Source organism: Paramisgurnus dabryanus, chromosome 4 (genome assembly GCF_030506205.2).
Source record: "Paramisgurnus dabryanus chromosome 4, PD_genome_1.1, whole genome shotgun sequence".
Classification (NCBI taxonomy): Eukaryota; Metazoa; Chordata; class Actinopteri; order Cypriniformes; family Cobitidae; genus Paramisgurnus; species Paramisgurnus dabryanus.
The window spans coordinates 5,634,268-5,651,071 of record NC_133340.1 but is presented as its reverse complement, the minus strand read 5'-3'; the positions used below and the strand labels follow the sequence as shown (position 1 = coordinate 5,651,071).

General features: G+C 38.5%; 1 protein-coding gene across 1 annotated transcript in view; it reads right to left on the bottom strand.

Moving 5' to 3' along the window:
• The window catches only part of ctnna2 (catenin (cadherin-associated protein), alpha 2), a 565,129-nt gene that overhangs the window by 377,830 nt on the left and 170,495 nt on the right, over window positions 1–16,804 (bottom strand). The window contains exon 7 of the mRNA XM_065265453.2: window positions 15,932–16,135. Coding sequence (XP_065121525.1) covers window positions 15,932–16,135 — 204 coding nt within the window. The remainder of the gene's footprint in view (window positions 1–15,931; window positions 16,136–16,804) is intronic.

Sequence of the window (16,804 nt, the reverse complement as noted above, 5' to 3'; positions counted from 1 at the left end):
TAAAATTTAACACACAATTTTTAATAAGACAGGCACATTTATTTTGTAGGCAGCCAGCAAACATTAATGTGTAGCCTATTAAAAGCAACGGCAAGAATTTTTATAAATTTGCACGAGAGCGTCTTTTGCCAGTAAAAACAATACCGGAAAAACAACTCGCTCCAACGGTCTGTGTTACAACTAACCCCACGTTAGTTTGTGCAACACGCACCCCTACTTAATCCACTGTAGTTTTTGATAAAAGTGTCTACCAAACATAATGTACAAATATATTTGCATTCTGCTTATTTTGCATCAACATAGCTATTTCTTAAACCCTTTATACAGAAAGTTGGCATCCTCAGCCTTTCGCATACAGTTAAACATGTACACGCACCACATATCAAACCTCCAGATTATTGATACTGGCAGCGAAACAATGTCAAATGACCAGCAGGTTACATGAAAAGAAAGGAGACAGACACAAGCACCGGGTGCAAGATTGATTTCACCTTGTTTGGATTCACAAAATCGGGCCTTTAAAGCCAATAACCTCTGCTGACATGCACTCAAACACAAAAACACAGCGACTGGACACAGACAACCCTAGAAATGAAATGAGTGAAGAGCTATTTCAGCCTGGAGCAAACACAAAAACCACCCACACAAAAACGATTTCAAGCACACTCTATTCGCATAAACGGAGTGCAAAAATGTCACAATTTCTATGTAGATATGGGTCCGTACTTGCCCAAAACACAGAATGAAAAAGAAAATGACAGCTGGTAAGAGGGAAGAAAATGACACATCTCCCACACACACACGCGCGCGCACACACACAGGACTCCCCTGACTCACAAAGCAATGTGAAGACCATTTCACTCTCATCAGCGTTCAGTAATGAAGCAGCTCCGCAGACAACATGGCCGCCGAGTGATTTATCATCATTCTGAGCCCTATTTCATTCCCCTGATTACTGCAGGCAGCAAACATGAGGAGCAAATTAATGAAAATGTTAGAGAATTATAAACTCCTGCACTGCCTGAATTATCTAGCATAGCGCTGCTGAATTAAGCCCTCTGATAATATATGAGGAACAATTTCTCGTTTAACCTGCAAACCTCGTGTTTTAGGGAGGTGGAAGTACTGGAGCTTGGGAAAAAAATCGTAGCATGAAATATGAGGTGGAACAGAAAATAAGAGAAATCGGCCTCTAGTCTGGCAACTTCTCTCCATGTGTTACCGGCGCAAGGCCGAGGGCCAGCAGGCAGGCAAGTGTCCTTGTAAAGAAAATTGGGAGATAAAAGGTCCCTCCTTGAGAGTTTGCAACTGTGTGTCCTCTTACTTTTCTCATTACTGCCTTCAGATGTGGCGAGAAGCTGCGAAGGATCCACAGGAGTCAAAAGTTCCTGCTGTCCCCACAAGTATCAATCTTTGATTGAGGGACGTATGAATCCCAGAGGACCGCGAGCCTTTTTTCATCTGCAAAACTGTGCCCTTCTTTCGTATGACCTGAGATCTTCAAAGAGATCGTGAAGGTGTAGAGCAGTGTGACAGGGTGGCTTTGTGGTTGTGCGTTGGACCTTTGAATGCATTTAGCATTATACATGAAGACCTAGTGATTGAGATGTGACGTGAATAATTATGGTTAGTTATGGATTTTTGTGGCATTAATGCGTAGGGGGTTGTCAATGACATTTCAAAATAGTAGACTGTTGAAGAGAAAATGAAATAACAACAGAAAAAAAAAATATTGTAAATGTAATAATGAAGAAAAATTTTTATTATATAATAGTAAAAAATGTAAATTAGCAAAAAAGTTTGCTCTTTAAGGATTAGTCAATTTTCTTAGAAAAAAATCTGATAATTTACTCACCACCATGTCATCCAAAATGTTGATGTCTTTCTTTGTTCAGTCCAGAAGAAATTATGTTTTTGAGGAAAACATTCCAGGATTTTTCTTATTTTAATGGACTTTAATGGACCCCAACACTTAACAGTTTTAATGTGGTTTAAATTTGCATTTCAAAGGACTCTAAACGATCACAAACGAGGCATAAGGGTCTTATCTAGTGAAACGATTGTCATTTTTGGCAAGAAAAATAAAAAATATGCACTTTTAAACCACAACTTCTCATCTTCCTCCGGTCCTGTGATGCGCCAGCGCGACCTCACGTAATACATCATCACGTCAAGAGGTCACGAATGACGTATGCAAAACTACGCCCCAGTGTTTACAAGTGTGGAGAAAGGATCGTTCCGACATTGTTGTATGTCGAACGATATTAATTAATGTCTTTGTGTCAGTTTATTGTTTAAAATGGTCGGCAAATGTGTGTTTCATATATTATGTAACACGTGACCTTTCGACGTCTTTACGTAATAACGTGAGGTCGCACTGGTGCCACACAGAACCGGAGGAAGACGAGAAGTTGTGGTTTAAAAGTGCATATTTTTTATATTTCTTGCCACAAATGACAATCGTTTCACTAGATAAGACCCTTATGCCTCGTTTGGGATTGTTTAGAGTCCTTTGAAACTGCAATTTTGAACTGCATTAAAACTGTTAAGTGTTGGGGTCCATTAAAGTCCATTAAAATTAGAAAAATCCTGGAATGTTTTCCTCAAAAAACTTAATTTCTTCTGGACTGAAAAAAGCAAGACATCAACATTTTGGATGACATGGTGGTGAGTAAATTATCTGGATTTTTTAAAGAAAATAGACTAATCCTTTAAAAAGGGTACCCTTACTCGTAGAAGTTGCGCAATATTAAACATTATAATAGAACATTGAAATTCTCAGTCAATGATTGCAAATATAAATATATAATACACTAATAGTAATAATAGATAGTGTAATATACAGTAAAATAATCATATAATAACCCTTAAATAAACTTGCACTAGAATGTGCAAGTTTTTTCCAGTTTAGTGTTAAACACGCATTTGACAGTTAGCAAACGACCGCGGGGCGATCTGTGGGACTACCAACCAAGCCTGGGAATGTTGAATGTGGAATGGGGTGGTATTTGAAGTATGTACTTGGGAGCAAGAGTCTCTCATTGGCAGAACAAAGCAAGCCATGGGCATTAGGGGCTGACAGATGGAAGGGAAGGCACAAGTCGCTATGGGAAACGGCTGATGGATCGCCCCATACGGGCCGCTTAATAGGGCGTAAGTGCAGAATCTGGTTGGAAAGGGGCTCTCCTTGAGGAAGTGGGTTAGGAACAGCGTTGTCGAAAACAAATATAAAACGCCTAAAGGTGGTTCTTGCAAAGTCTACATGGACTTCTGAGACTAGTAAGGATGTCCATTATAAGAATACAGCTCAAACAACCCGGTCAAACAACTGGGGTGCTGAAATAAAGCCATACGCATTTTTTGTCTTACATTACCTTTACACCTTTTTTAAAGGTACATTATGTTTTCAGCGCCATCTAGCGGATGGCAGAATGCATCCAACCTCAATTTCGATATGCAAAGAGAAGCTACGTTAGCTGTCACAGGACAAACATGTCCAGGGAGAAATAGTTGGCCCGAGGTAGGGTGTAGGGTGGCCCGTGCAGGGTTCCCGCGGGGTCTTAAAAAGCCTTAAAAGCATTGAATTTATGAATTTGGAAATAATACCTTAAAAAGACTTAAAAAAGTCTTAAATTTTGATGTCTGGGTCTTAAAAATTGTGCTGTATGTAACTTCTCCATATTGTATTTTTCCTTAAAAGTTTCTTTGTCAACCACATTTTGATTAAATCAGGGATGCAAACACATCGCTTTTCAGCGCCTGCGCCTTTTTATTATTAATGGCATTTTGGTTGAGAGCACATCGTGTCTCTCCCGATGAGTCTGCTGTACGTTCACATGCTCTCTGTTTCTCGATGAATTGGGTGCGACATGAAGCGAGTTCAGCGTAACATGTTTCTGAACTTGAGCAGAGTTGTATTCATAGAGGTTTTCACAGAGGACCGGGTCCGATTAACATTATGTGTAAAACCCGAGTCGATAGGAAAACGGCCGTGATCAGAGTCAGTCAGCGCTAATGTTCACGTGCAGTTTCAAGCTGCGTGCCTCCGTTTCTATTGCGATAACAACTGGCTTGGTTTGAAAGTCACGACCACGCGCTGCACTTTCTTTCTCCGTCCCTTTGTTTAATAATGTTACTGCTTCTGCTCTATCTAAAAAAGGAAAGAAAACTACATAAACCATAACACACCGATTACATTTATAATCTCTAGACCTGCACTTTCTATCATTAATATACTATACATATTATTGTATTCAAAAGAGTTTGATAAAAGGGGTCATCTACACAAGTATTGCTTCATATGTCAGTGCAAAAACAGTAAAGTGTTTTGTGATGCTTTGACAAACATTGTCAGCTTTGTTCATTTATGGTTGGATTTATGAAATATAATGTGAAATTAATATAAATGAATGCAGCCAGATGGAAGGCCCTGGATACGTTGCAGGAGGTGGCCAGGAAGAAGAGGAAGAAGGAGTAAAGCAAGAAGAAGTGCTAGATAGTTCAATAAGAGTTTTGGTTTAACATAAAAAATGAAATTGAATATTCCAAATTAATTTCGGCGTCTTTTGATTTTCGAATTTCATTTTACTCTATATACATAGGTTGGTAGGGATGGCAGGGGTCTGTGGCAATGTAGCCTAAGTATCTGGATATTTGCCTGGGTGTGAGGGCTTAGATTACCTTTCTCTTTTTAGAACATACATGTGTTTGCATCTCTGTTTGTTTAATAAAGTAGTATAAATAAAGAGTGGCGGATCCAATAATTGAGAACGCAACACAGTCCCGGGTCACAGTACAAAATACTGCGAACACGTGATACCTTCAGTAAATGAAGATCACCACAATCATAGACTGCAACACAACACAGCAACAGGCAAAGGAGAAGCGGGAAAAATCAAAGAAAATCTCAGAAATTCCTTAACAACTTTACATTGTTTGGCAAACTTTCTATGGCCTACTGAAAAAAATTTTTCACACCTGCTTGGCTTATCGTCTTTTTACCCATTTCACATCGGAAAAATAAATGAACACAAGTTTAAGTATTTTAGTTTTTCTTTGCTGGTAAGGAAGTGAAATGGGTATTAATTTTTTATATAAATGGTCTTAAAAAGGTCTTAAAAAGACTTGAATTTAACTTGAAGAAACGTGTAGGAACCCTGCCGTGGTGTATGTAGATAAAAACGGCTCATTCTAAGGTAATTAAATCAATGCAGTTCATTATGTAAGGTCTTTATACACAAATGATAATATAGTTTGGTATATTATATTGCATTTCTGTCAAAAGATCCTCCTGAAAGTCCCACATTGCACCTTTAAACATTATCATTTATCCAGTTGTACTCCGCCTGGTTGTTTCTTTAGTCAAATAGTCATGCAGGCAACGCACTAATGAGTTTATTTTGACAAAATGTACTTATTGACGTCATTTAGGGTCACTTATTCATTCAATACTGTATTAAAATATCATTTTTGACATTTTACTCGACTTATAAATAAAACAGGAGTAACTATGATAACTATGCTAAAAATCCTAAATACATCAAAACTGTCATATAGAAATATATCCTTTGCCTTTGATTGAACGAACAATGTAGTCTAGACATTTTATCCAACAGCTTTTGACTGCTTTTAATTAACAGTAATAAAGGTCTTCATATCTGGGCTCTGACTAGCTGCTTTATCTTATTATTTTTTTTACTTTCAGACAAAATCGTCTATTTTCCAAACTGCAATTCTTTAAAAAGTAGAAAAAAATATGATGGCAAAATTATATTTTTGTCTTAAAAACTAGCCTCAACATTAAGACCTCTCTCAATGACAAGCTGGCAATAAAACTTTAATTATGAGAAATGCTTGTGGTTTGATTGTCTGACAGTAATTATGTCTTTCTGTCTGCTACCGCCAACACAGTCAACTTCACCTGTCCACCCAATTGACAGTTAAGATAACGGAGGAAGAACGTCATCTGACTGTGCTGCACGCTTAATATACTGTATAAGCATATGTCACGTTATATAAGCAGACCAACCATCAAAAAAGTGAAGAGGACAGATTGTATAGATGGTTTAGTATAAACTTGTATACAATGTTAAATACAGCTCAGCTACCAAACCTCCCTTCACATAGCGGTGATCCATGATCGCCATCTCCCTTCATCTTTAGGAAACCAAAACATTTGTTATTTCTGAAGAGGTATTTATTCCAGACTTCAGTTTAGCCACTAGTCAGACTATTAAACAAACAGAGACAGGAAGTTAAGATCAGTAGCCGCAACAATGCGCATGTGTCCAATGAAACAGAGAACGAACTCACAAAAACATTCTTAAAGGAATAGTTCACCCAAAATTGAAATTTTGTTATCATTTCCTTAAGCCTTTTCACACAGAGATGGAAAATACAACCCCAAAACAGAAAAAGTTGGGACACTGTAGAAATTGTGAGTAAAAAAGGAATGGAATAATTTACAAATCTCATAAACTTAAATTTTATTCACAGTAAAATATAGATAACATATCAAATGTTGACAGTACGATATTTTGAAATGTCATGCCAAATATTGACTCATTTTGGATTTCATGAGAGCTACACATTCCAAAAAAAGTTGGGACAGGTAGCAATAAGAGGCCAGAAAAGTTAAATGTACATATAAGGAACAGTTGAAGGACCAATTTGCAACTTATTAGGTCAATTGGCAACATGATTGGGTATAAAAAGAGCCTCTCCGAGTGGCAGTGTCTCTCAGAAGTCAAGATGGGCAGAGAATCACCAATTCCCCCAATGCTGCAGTGAAAAATAGTTTTCTGAGTTTCTCAGAGAAAAATTGCAAAGAGATTGAAGTTATCATCATCTACAGTGCATAATATCATCCAAAGATTCAGAGAATCTGGAACAATCTCTGTGCGTAAGGGTCAAGGCCGGAAAACCATACCGGATGCCTGTGATCTTCGCGCCCTTAGACGGCACTGCATCACATACAGGAATGCTACTGTAATGGAAATCACAACATGGGCTCAGGAATACTTCCAGAAAACATTTTCAGTGAACACAATCCACCGTGTCATTCACCGTTGCCAGCTAAAACTCAAAGGTCAAACAAGAAGCCATATCTAAACATGATCCAGAAGCAAAGGCATTTTCCCTAGAAAAGGATAATTTAAAATGGACTTTGGCAAAGTGAAAAACTGTTCTGTGGTCCAAAGAATCAAAATTTGAAGTTCTTTTTGGAAAACTGAGATGTCATTTCATCCGGACTAAAGAGGACAATGACAACCCAAGTTGTTATTAGCGCTCATTTCAGAAACCTGCATCTCTGATGGTATGGGGTTGCATGAGTGCGTGTGGCATGGGCAGCTTACACGTCTGGAAAGGCACCATCAATGCTGAAAGGTTTATCCAAGTTTTAGAGCAACATATGCTCCCCTTCCGACGTCGTCTCTTTCAGGGAAGACCTTGCATTTTCCAACATGACAATGCCAGACCACATACTGCATCAATTACAACATCATGGCTGCGTAGAAGAAGGATCTAAGTACTGAAATGGCCAGCCTGCAGTCCAGATCTTTCAGCCATAGAAAACATTTGGTGCATCATAAAGAGGAAGATGTGACGAAGAAGACCTAAGACAGTTGAGCAACTAGAAGTCTGTATTAGACAAGAATGGGACAACATTCCTATTCCTAAACATTGGTCATCCTTCAGCTGTTTCTTATATGTACATTTAACTTTTCTGGCCTCTTATTGCTACCTGTCCCAACTTTTTTTGGAATGTGTAGCTCTCATGAAATCCAAAATGAGCCAATATTTGGCATGACATTTCAAAATGTCTCACTTTAAACATTTGATTTGTTATCTATATTCTATTGTGAATAAAATTTAAGGTTATGAGATTTGTAAATTATTCCATTCCTTTTTTACTCACAATTTCTACAGTGTCCCAACTTTTTCTGTTTTGGGGTTGTATATGAAAACGTGTCCGGGATTTGCCCAGGATTGGGATTGGGACATGTGACATATGCGCATGCATTTTAGTTTATAACAAGATCATAAGGAGCGTGTGATGCGCCGTTCTGTCATGCTGGCAAATAATCTCAGCATCAGTGTGGATACACTCTAAGAAAGGATGTGTTAAGTTTTTACACATTGTTTTGTGTTATCCTATGTACAGTAACACATTATGTGTCATGACGTGTTGATTTTGTGTTCAAATAAATAAAAAAAGAGACAACACAAGATTTGCTGTTTTAACACATTCCTTTTAAGAGTGTAGTGAGGAGCTCGCTGATCTCTGCTTCAGGCCAGTTTTCCGTCATTTCTCGACGTATATGTTGACTGCGTTTAAAGCCCTGTGTCAAAGAGCTGAACCATAACTTCTGGTTACAATGGCACGTGCGTCCTCACTACGGCACGCCCATTACGGCATTGTTTCTGCGTCATGTCCACGCGTAATGTTTCCGTGTTACTAGGTCCTCTTTATGTGAGCGATCCCAGAACATTTACAAGATGCATTTGCGTTCACACAGAAGCCTCTCTTTTACAGATCTCTTTGCCAATTTTACAGAGCTTCTGATTGGGGATTTCTCAAAATGTATTGAATTTGTGTTTATCAGACCAAATACATTTATATAGTTTTGTACATTTTGTAACAACATGAGGGCGGCACAGTAAGTAGCACTATTGCCTCACATCAAGAAGATCCCCGGTTTGAGCCCCGGCTAGGTCAGGTGGCCTTTCTGTGTGGAGTTTGCATGTTCTACCGGTGTCAGTGTGGGTTTACTTCTGTTTCCTCCCACAGGGCAAAAACATGCAAGTTAGGCAAATTGTCCCTCCCCCAACCTGTGTCTGAATAACTTGTGTATGGATTAACCAGTTCTCGCCATGAATATAGACATAGATGCTGGAATGGTGTAAAGAAGAAAGAAAGAAACAACATGAGAGTAAAAATTATGACAGACATTACAAAACTATGGATTTAAACATAGTCAACTTCTAATGCGCCTGGAAAGTTAAATGAATGACATAATCAATTAAAAAAACTGAAAAATGTTACGCCGCTAAATTAGATCTAGCTTTCTTGTTGCCTATTGTGCTACTAGTATCGAACACAGGTGGTGCGCAGCGAAACATACTTTTAAATGCTGTGAAAACCAATCGAGGCCGATGGCTATGAAACATCTCATTGTTCACAAGGTCTGCATGAGAATGTAGACCACTCGACGTTTCTGCAGCCAGGCTAATAGAATAGCGAAAGCTTTGCGAGCAGATGATGCAGTTGATTTGACTTTCTTTAAAAACTCGAGGGCGAATGTGTGATGTGTGTATTTTTGTTTGTGTCTTTGGGGGCAGATGAGAAAGTGTTTGGAGATGGTGTGAAAGCAAAAGGAGGGTTTTGCTATGCTATGTGCATGCTGTGGGATACTCTCTCAGAAACGTCTGGTCATGTCCAATGAGACGGTGTCTGACACATGCCGAATGGAGGCATGAAAGCATTTGTGCTGCTGTGAGGACACAACACATCTTGTTTTAGCTATTTAAAGGGACACTTTTTTGAAAATATGCTCACTTACCAGCTCCCTAGAGTTAAACATTAGATTTTTACCATTTTGGAATCCATTCAGCTGATCTTCGGGTCTGGCGGTACTACTTTTAGCATAGCTTAGCATAATCCATTGAATCTGATTAGATCATTAGCTTCACGCTAAAAAATAACCAAAAAGTTTTGATATTTTTCCTTTTTAAAACTTGAAGTGATATTACGCACTCCCTGAAAATAGTCCCCTTGGTTACTTTCAATAGCAGCGGACTATTTTCGAGCAGTGCGTAATATCACTACGCTTGCTAGCCATGTTACAGCAGCAAAGTCCTTGATTATTACGCCAGAATGAGAGTATATATCCTAGCCATATCGGCCTAGAAAATCACAACTTTAAATTTTCTGTCAGTCTTACTACACGATGTAACTACAGAAGAGTCAAGTTTTAAATAGAAAAAATATCAAAACTCTTTGGTTATTTTTTAGGCGCGATGCTAATGGTCTAATCAGATTCAATGAATTATGCTAAGTTATGCTAAAAGTGGTACCACCAGACCCGAAGATCAGCTAAATGGATTCCAAAATGGTAAAAATCTAATCTTTAACTCTAGGGGAGCTGGAAAATGAGCATATTTTTAAAAAAGTGGAGTGTCTCTTTAATGTTTCTAAACGGATAATTCACCCAAAAGCTGAAAAATTGTCATCATTTACTCACATCATGCTGTTGTTTACAAATGTGCCATATTGAGATGCTAAAATTACTTCTGACAAAGAGATCTCATTTTCATTTATAGAAAATTAAATAAATGATGACACATAGGTCTAAACTATAAATGGTTGAACATCAGTGTTGATAATATCATGTAACTGCTAGTTTCTTTATTCTCATTTGTATCTGCAACATCTCCATAACAAATTTCCCTTTGGGAACAATAATCTTTAACATCAAACAACAAAATAATGTCTTCCATTATGTAGTTAGCAGTGATGTATTTTTAAATTGTAAACAGAAAGATAAACCAAACAACCTATTGCTTATGTTGTGCAACATTATGGACATTATCTGTGCAGAAGAAGCATCTAGATTGTAACACTGTGCTTCAAATCTATTAATCTCACATTCCCTTGCTTGTGTTGATCCACTGTTCTTCATAAGTAATCCTCTGGGTTGCACAAGCTCCAAACCATGGCTTTCTACCGTGGGCCTGGGGCCAGCGGCAGCACTGTTAAACTGACGGAGTATTCATCAACCCTGCCTCTTGATAAAACCTTACTGTGCGGCCCCCCTGGAGGGCCGAAGAATGCAGGCATCCATCTTCTTTAAATGCCAAGTGACCGCCGGAGTGCCACGTCTGGCTGAGTGCGAGATTAAGGTAAGCTAACCAACTCTCTACAACGTGCACTAGGTTAGCAATGTAAACCACCACGCCTGCGACCCCCCCCCAACCTCTACCTAAATGATCAAGCTCCCTTGACCCCGGTCGGCAATACATTACCCTAACCGATCAATTGACAGATTGGCCTGTCCGGACTGCCGGGACTAAATCAGCCAATTGTGATGATTCAGCATGGGTCTGGGAGACCAGGCTGCTGTCACCAATCAACGATCACCACGAGCTGGGACAGGTATGGACATTTTCCTGCCACCTGAACTTAATTTATCACAAACTGGGACATTGATCAACCTCGTGCCGTTCTACGAGTCTCCAGGGTTGGGGTTGAAGAACGATTACAGCGAAGTGTGACAGTCGGTGGCAAGAGTTACGGCAATGTTGGTGTAGAAATCGTTTTCGCTGTAAAACCTAGAAACCGCTTCTAGTTACCTCCCTTTACCCATAATTCCCTGTAGATTGATGTCAATGGTAAGATAGTTTCTACTACCTACACTCTACTCGGCACAGTCAGAAAAGTGGTTAAAAAATTTGTCACTGGGAAGGTACCTTTTGAATAGGTCCTTATATGTACATTGTAGGTACAGATCTGTATTTTAGTCTAGGACGAGGCCTAATTCTTATTTGTAATATAGGATGCAACCACAATTGACTATAAAGAAAAAAAAAAACATATATAGTAGGAGAGAAATACTGTATTAAACAGAGCATGAATAAAACAGATAAATAATACACCTTGTTTTCCCAGTCGTCTTTCTTTTAACCCTTTGTTTTTTAGATCACACACTTTCAAGCCCCCAGCTGTAGCTTGCCAGTAGCGACTGTAATACAGAATTTAATGAAGCATCCTCAGTAAGCTAAGAAACTATTCAACCCGAGAGAGAAGAAAGCTTGTTATAGCAGAAGAGACACTAAACACAAACAGTATATGGGCAGATTTCCACGTCTGTATTTTATGTATCATGATTTATACAATAATCACAATGAGCCCCTATGAAGTAGTAGTACTTTCTGTTCAGTTTTGTTCATATAGGGTCGGGTGAATACATTATTTATTCAAAATAAAGTTGTAATTAAGACTGTGGGAGATGGATCAGTTTGTGAAATATATTTAAAAAATATAAAGTATTCTATGTTTTGATATACTGTATAGGGCTGGACAATACATTATTCATTTGAAATAAATTTGCAATTAGTAAAAATATGAATAGTATAGTTAATTACTAATCTAAAGTCGCACGGGGATATGTGTAGCAATAGGCAAAAAAATGATAGATTTTTCTTTTATGCCAAAAATCATTATGATCATATTCCATGAAGATATCTTGTAAATTTTCTATCTATTTATAAAAAATTATTTATGTGTTGCTAAGGACTTAATTTGGACAACTTTAAAGGTGATTTTCTTTAAAGGTGATGCTTATGCACGAATTTGTTTGTGAAATATGCGTTTGGACATTTGTCCAATGGAAGAACAACTTATGGTGTTTTCACATATGTTGGTGCGCACCGTGGTCCGGCCTCGAAACGCACCAAAATACATTGTATCAGTTTTCAGGTAGTGCGATCCGTGTTCACATATGTTGTTTTTACCGTACTCGAAACGCCGCACTGTACACCATGTGACAACGGTCGCGCTGTCATTGGTCTCTGACAGCTCTTACCATCTCATGACCACCCCCCATGTTTCCGCGACAACCAGCCTGACAGGAAGAGCGACGCTAGCAAGATATGGAGATAAACGATGCACGTCTTTGCGAAGTTTCTTTGCTTTAACGCGAAATTGCGCAACTGTTCTATTAAAAGCCCTTCTCACGGACCCAGCACTATTTGTGTGTGTGGAAGACAGTGGTGCGTTTATAAAATCATCAGCTCAAACGTCCAGGAGGCAGTGAATCTCTGCAACGGACCAAGATTGCCTTGTTTGTTGTTAACCCACAATGTAACACGGCTCATGTCACGACGGAAGCCCAGTGGCTCAAACATGTGGAGAACTTCCTGTATTTGGTTCGGCCCGAGGTCGAGCAGCGTTCACACCACAGATGGGTCGCACCAGAGTCGCACCAGATGGGCCGCTCCAAGACCACCGAAACCAGAGCGGTTTCGGAGCGGCCGTTTAGTGCAGCGGCCAGAGTGCAGCTGTTGTGTTCAAACTGACCCAAACGAACCGTAATCAGACCGACACGTCATTTGGGCCGACCTAAACAGTGTATGTGTGAAAACACCCTTAGACAACACGTACGCAATAATCATGAACAAGGATAAAGAACCCTGTATATATATATATATTTTCCTTGTTCATGATTATTGGAAACGTGTGGTCTAAGTTGTTCTTACATGTTTGCATACATTTAAAAAAAAAAATACTGTGGAAGTTTTTGTTAAATCAAATTTGATAGTAAAAACATCCGTACAAATTTGTGCGTACGCATTCTTAGTGATTGAGACCCAATTAATCTCAATGTCAACTGTTTCAACTCGATGACTGATTTTGTGGTCCAGGGTCACATATTACATTTTACTAAGTGTGTGCATTTCCAGAAAAGAAAATGTATGCAAAAAAATTAATTTTACAATTTACTGTATTTTTTTTTTTTTTTCAATTAAAGCGACACTTCACTTTTTTGAAAATATGCTCATTTTCCAACTCCCCTAGAGTTAAACATTTGATTTTTAACATTTTGGAATCCATTCAGCTGATCTCCGTGTCTGGCGGTACCACTTTCAGCATAGCTTAGCACAATCCATTGAATCTGATTAGACCATTTAGCATCAGGCTAAAAAATAACCAAAGAGTTTCGATATTTAAAACTTGACTCTTCTGCAGTTACGCAGCGCCTGAAAGTAGTCCCCTTGGTAACTTTCAATTGCAGGGGACTATTTTGGGCTGTTGCATAATATCATTGCGCCTCCTGCAGACATATTACGGCAGCAAAGTCCTTGATTATTACGCTAGAATAAGAGTATAGTTCCTAGCCATATAGGCCTAGAAAATCACAACTTTTAATTTTCCGTCGGTCTTAGTACAAAATGTAACTACAAAAGAATCAAGTTTTAAATAGGGCAAATATCAAAACTCTTTGGTTATTTTTTAGGCGCGATGCTAATGCTCTAATCAGATTCAATGGTTTATGCTAAGATTTGCTAAAAGTGGTAACGCCAGTCCCAGACATCAGCTGAAGGTATTCCAAAATGGTAAAAATCAAATAAAAAAACTCTAGGGGAGCTGGAAAATGAGAATATTAAAAAAGAATGTCCCTTTAAGCATTTTGAATCTACTTAGCTACAATGGCAACTGGGTAAAACGATGGTTAAAAAACGAATTATATAAGTTGCCAGTATAGAATGGAATATTTGCATTTATATTGATCTGTCAATCAGTACCAATATACAGGTGTCCTGGAGTTGTCCACAGTAAGCCGCCACTATACATAATAAGTACATGTCATGATTAAATATAGTGACAAAAAAATTAAGTGTGCAAAGAAAATATTAACAAGAATCAAGTGACACACACACACACACATAAAGACATAAAACATAAAGAACAAATGAGAAAGTGAATCTCAAGAGAAAGTAAAACTCATATAAAACATCCCAGCCTAGCAAAACAGAGTTCCTACCATAGCAGGAGTTTATAATTAAAGTGGTAATGTTGTGTTTTGACTAGAGGGGCATCACTAATCAAATGAGAGGTTGTATTTAATATTCCCTCAGTTCCCGTATGGCGCGCACACAACATCTGGAAACCCACATTAGAGTACAGCGAGGAAGAAGCCATCGATTACCGCACAGCACCAGAGTCAGACAGCCTCATTGATATCATACTGATCAATATTTCCCAACACCTGCCGATGGTTTAATAACAGCTATTACAAGGTAATACACACACACACGCACACACACAAACTATCTTTATAATTCCACTGGATTACATGCCCTTAACCCACAACACAAAAGAGACAGGAAGGGCAGAAAGACTAAAGGTCGGAGTATTGATCTATCAAACTATATTAAGACTCTTAATCTGGTCAACTCTCTTAAGATGCAATGTCTGGAAAACAGGTACTGAAGTAAAGGGTATAAACCCTGTATGACATGATGCTTGCAGAGCTTTTTCAAACGAGGAACAAGAGGTAAAATATAACACAAACATGTTACACAAACATTCCATATAACATATAATCTTGAAGAGTCCAAAGGCAGTAGTGTTTAGGCGTAGAGAGAAGTGTTGTTATTTCACAAAATGTTAACGAAAACAACCAATTCTAACCCACTAGTACACAACGTATCACGAGTGTATTAAAAGCATCACAACGTTTTGAAGGTCATCCATAGACTTCTATTACACAAAAACTTTAGTGACGTCAACGTTTCTATTGGCGAGTGAGAACAGTCGTATTTCATGCACGTATTTGGCAGCAATGCCATTCTAACTCACCAAGGATTTCCTGAACAAGCTAGATCAATTGAAAATCACCTTGGAATCGGCTGAATCATAACAGCCTTCAAATTTCAGTCAAAAAATATACCTTCAATTACGCAATTGCCCATGTCAATTGTTATTTTATAAAAAAAAAAACATAAACCTTTAACATGTATGTCACATATAAAGAAATATGGAAAAAACTACTGTAGATAAAGAAAGGTTTGTCTGTGCAGAAAGCTTATGCTGTATGTTTCTCGACAGCAACCCTGAAAAATAATAACCACTGTCAAAACTCTTACAAGGTATATGCCAAATGCCTGAAAGGTACGGTTTTTGTAAATATGCTTGTTGTTTAAAATGATTATTCTGGAGGTACAAGCAAAACAGGATGTGAAAGAATAGAATAAAATGCTTGTTTCAATTAGTCCCTTCACAAAACTATGATAAATGTACTTGCAGAACAGACTGTGAGAAACCTTGCCGCGAGTCACGGGAACATTAACACCTTCCTGAACAGACAAATGCAGTAATAACCCGCGTGCATGTGAACTTTGAGCAGGTGTAGAAAGATGTTAGACTCACATTGTTCATGTACTCGCTCAGTAGGTCTTGCAGGGCCTGACGCACGGCGTTGCACTCGGCTACGATGCGTTCGCGGCGGTCGTCACGCGTGCAGGAAGAGTCGGCCATGAGGGCGGCGCCACTGATGATGCTCTCCAGACGCTCCTCTAGTGACGGCCTGAAGCGAGCCTCGCTGAATGTTAGAGGGTCCAAAATGATCTTATTCTGAAAAAAAATATATTGTTATTATTATTATTATTATTAGGAAATAATAATCTTAACTCATTCACCCCCAGCCTTTTTTTTTTTTGAAAAGTTGCCAGCCAGCATTTTTTTGTAATTTTCACAAAAGTTTCACAAAATGCATTCCAGAAAAAAATTATTCTAAAAATATATAAACATACAAATATATCAAATAAAATACAGATTTCTGCTTTCAAACAAACAATAAACAAACAAACAAACAAAACGGAAAACCTATCTATATTTTTTTTCTCTGCTATAAACTCTTAAAGATGGGTATTTTTGTGTGTCATTGTCAAATATTGGTTACTCAACTGTTTTGTCCTATTTTCTAATGACATCCTTACCCAAACCCAACTCTAATGCAGGGTTCACACCAGACACGGTAGAGGCGGCAAGCGAGAGTGATTTACATTTTAAGTCAATGCAAAGACGCATTTAGGCATCCTGCGGCACGTTCCGCGTGAATTAAGTGTTGCCGGCGGAAAGGCGTGAGTTGAAAAATCTAAACTTCTGTGGATTTCTGTGCCACGTTAACCAATCAGGACCTTTCTGTAGTAGTGATGTCATTACAGGAAGCGAACGGAGTCTCAGCAGAGTCACAGACGCCCCTCCCATGACGCAAATTTCTGCGTGAATGTATCGAATTAG